Source organism: Cebus imitator, unplaced genomic scaffold (assembly GCF_001604975.1).
Source record: "Cebus imitator isolate Cc_AM_T3 unplaced genomic scaffold, Cebus_imitator-1.0 Scaffold15, whole genome shotgun sequence".
Taxonomy (NCBI): Eukaryota; Metazoa; Chordata; class Mammalia; order Primates; family Cebidae; genus Cebus; species Cebus imitator.
The window spans coordinates 11,475,749-11,478,869 of record NW_016107330.1 but is presented as its reverse complement, the minus strand read 5'-3'; the positions used below and the strand labels follow the sequence as shown (position 1 = coordinate 11,478,869).

The following is a 3,121-nucleotide window of genomic DNA, read 5'->3' as shown; positions in this document are numbered from 1 at the left end:
TTTGAGACAGAGTCTTGCTCTGTTGCCCAGGTTGGAGTGCAATGGCATAATCTCAGCTCACTACAACCTCTGGCTCCTGAGTTTAAGCAATTCTCGTGCCTTAGCCACCCGAGTAGCTGGGATTACAGGTATGGGCCACCACGCTTAGCTAATTTTTTTGTATTTTTAGTAGAGACAGGGTTTTGCCATGTTGGCCAAGCCGGTCTTGAACTCCTGGCCTCAAGTGATCTGCTCACCTCAGCCTCCCAAAGTGCTGGGATTACAAGCATGAGCCACTGCTCACTGCTGCTTCAAAATCTAATAGTCCTTCCTGCTCTTTTTAAGAGCCTCAGTATTCCGCTGTGTGATATGACATCATTAATTAACTGATTCCTTATTTGTAGACAGTCAGGTGTTTTCTAGTTTTCTCCTAAAAAACAGTTCTTCACCCAGGCACAGTGGCTCATGCCTGTAATCCCAGCACTTTGGGAGTCCAAGACAGGAGGGTGGCTTGAGGCTCCGAAGTCGAAGCTGCAGTGAGCCATGATCACACCACTGCACTCCAGCCTAGATGGCAGAGTGAGCGCCTGTCTCAAAACAGTCAGTCCTTCTGTAGATGTCCTTGTACTTGTGTGCACTTGGGCCTGGGTTGAGGGAGAGTCCTCATTTTTAAACACCCTTGATTCCAATTCCCAAGCTGCCCTCTAGGCATGCTGTCTCCACCTGCCCCCCACCCTGTGCTGAGGCCTCCCAAATGCCTGTTGCTTGCAGGTGGAGCATGACCCCGCCCATGGTGAACGCCTACTACTCGCCCACCAAGAATGAGATTGTGTTTCCAGCCGGGATCCTGCAGGCACCATTCTACACCCGCTCCTCACCCAAGTAGGCTGCCTCTGCTGCTCCTATCCCAGCTCTTTCCCCAGCCCTCAGTGGACTCCCAGCCCAGCTAAGCCCTGTGGCCCATACGACCAAGCCAATCTCACCATGTGATCTTTGCCCCAGTGGTCCGGGTGGCTTGGGATGTCAGAGATGTTGCAGAGGAAGCAACATCCTCACCCACTTTCCTTCCCTCCAGGGGTCTCTGAGATCTGGAAGCCCTGCACAGTGGGTTATTGGGAGCGTCTCATGGAATCAAGAGCCCTACATAAGGGAAACGCCCCTGTGACAATGTTCTGACACAGTCAGAGCCAGGGAGTGGGGAGGGTTAGGGCTGCTGGCTCAGTTTGAATTCCACCTCTGCTATTTGATGATTGTGTGGCCCTTGGCGAAGCAATTGACCCATTCCCAGCCTTGATTTACTCATGAATAGAGCTGGTCAGTGATGACCATTGCTAACTCTTTTGGAAAGACTGAAGAGGACAGTTCAGTCTGTAGAGCATCTAGCACAGTGCGTGGCGCCCAGTGGGCACAGCTGACCACACAGACTTTGCTTAGCCTCTGTCTGGCTTCAGGGGCCTTGCTGGAGACTCAGGCCGTGACCACACCCCTATCCACACAGAGCCCTGTGGAATTTTGTTATGTGTCCAAGCCCAGGAAGTGAAGGTCACATACCTGGGCAAGAGTGAGAGGCCCTCCTCTCAAAGCATCACCCTCTCCTTTGTGTCCTTCCCTCCAGGGCCTTAAACTTTGGTGGCATCGGTGTCGTCGTGGGCCACGAGCTGACTCATGCTTTTGATGATCAAGGTACGGGTTCTACCTGGGCATGATGGCTCATGCCTGTAATCTCAGGGCTTTACGAGGAGGATTGCTTGAGGCCAGGAGTTGGAGACCAGCCTGGGCAACATAGCAAGACCTCCATCTCTACTAAAAAAAAAAATTAGGTCAGGCATGGTGGCTCACACCTGTAATCCCAGCACTGTGGGAGGCCAAGGCAGGTGGATCACCTGAGGTCAGGAGTTCAAGACCAGTCTGGCCAACATGGCAAAACCCTGTCTCTACTAAAAATACAAAAATTACCAGGCATGGAGGCAGGTGCCTATAATCCCAGCTACTCAGGAGGCTAAGACACAATTGTTTGAATCTGGGAGGCGGAGGTTGCAGTGAGCTGAGATTGCACCACTGCACTCCAGCCTGGGTGACAGTGTGAGACTCCATCTCAAAAAATAAAATAAAATTTATCCACTAAGAAAGTAAGAATTTAGCCAGGGGTGGTGGCAAAATTTAAATAGTCCTAGCTACTCGGGAGGCTGAGGTGGGAGGCTCACTTGAGCCCAGGAGTTTGAGGCTACAGTGAACTATGATTATGATTCTATCACTGACTGGCACAGGTTCCTTGGTCCCCTTCAGACTGGGCCAATCATCTGCCAGGCCCCACTGCCTCTGCTTTCTGCACCCTTCACTTCTAAGGGTCTTAGCTTTGGGCCAGGTGCGGTGGCTGATGCCTGTAATCCCAGCACTTTGAGAGGCTGAGGCGGGCAGATCACCTGAGGTCAAGAGTTCAAGACCAACCTGACCAACATGGAGAAACCTCGTCTCTACTAAAAATACAAAAATTGGCTGGGCATGGTGGTGCATACCTGTAATCCCAGCTACTCAGGAGGCTGAGGTAGGAGAATTGCCTGAACCCAGGAGTTGGAGGTTGCGGTGATCTGAGATCGTGCCACAGCACTCCAGCCTGGGTAACAAGAGTGAAACTCTGTCTCAAGAAAAAAAAAAGGAGCATGATGGCTCCACCCCCCTGTGTTGACTAGGAGGATTGTGTGATACATGGTGAAGCTCCCTGCCTTCGGAAATTGTCTAGCACTAGGGGTCCTATTAGGTTTAACAGGGAGTGCCCGTTTCTCCACTGCTCCGGAGACTTTTCCAGTCCAACTGCAGTGAGGGCAGTTGAAGTCAGTCCCTCCTTCTCAACTAATGTCCAAAATCGTCCTCATTGCCTCCTGCCTTGGGGCCTCCCAGGCGGAGATGGAAGAGGCAGAGACGCGTGGCCTGGGCCTGTCTTGTGATCCTAGGTCAGCCGGCTCCATCTGCCTCTTCCTAGGCATCTGTTACTCAGGGTCAGGGGCCCTCAGCCAGTGTTGAAGACAGGCCTGTAATCCCAGCACTTTGGGAGGCAGGCAGACCACTTGAGGTCAGGAGTTTGAGACCAGCCTAGCCAACATGGTAAGACCCTGCCTCTACTAAAAATACAAATCAACCAGGA

At 52.0% G+C, this 3,121-nt stretch overlaps 1 protein-coding gene across 7 annotated transcripts in view; it reads left to right on the top strand.

The window, feature by feature from the left end:
- ECE1 (endothelin converting enzyme 1) overlaps positions 1-3,121 on the top strand; it is a 129,922-nt gene that overhangs the window by 119,516 nt on the left and 7,285 nt on the right. For all 7 annotated transcript variants that reach the window (XM_017506768.2, XM_017506789.2, XM_017506782.2 and 4 more), the window contains 2 exons: positions 751-861; positions 1,595-1,662. In XM_017506768.2, the coding sequence (XP_017362257.1) occupies positions 751-861; positions 1,595-1,662 (179 nt within the window). The remainder of the gene's footprint in view (positions 1-750; positions 862-1,594; positions 1,663-3,121) is intronic.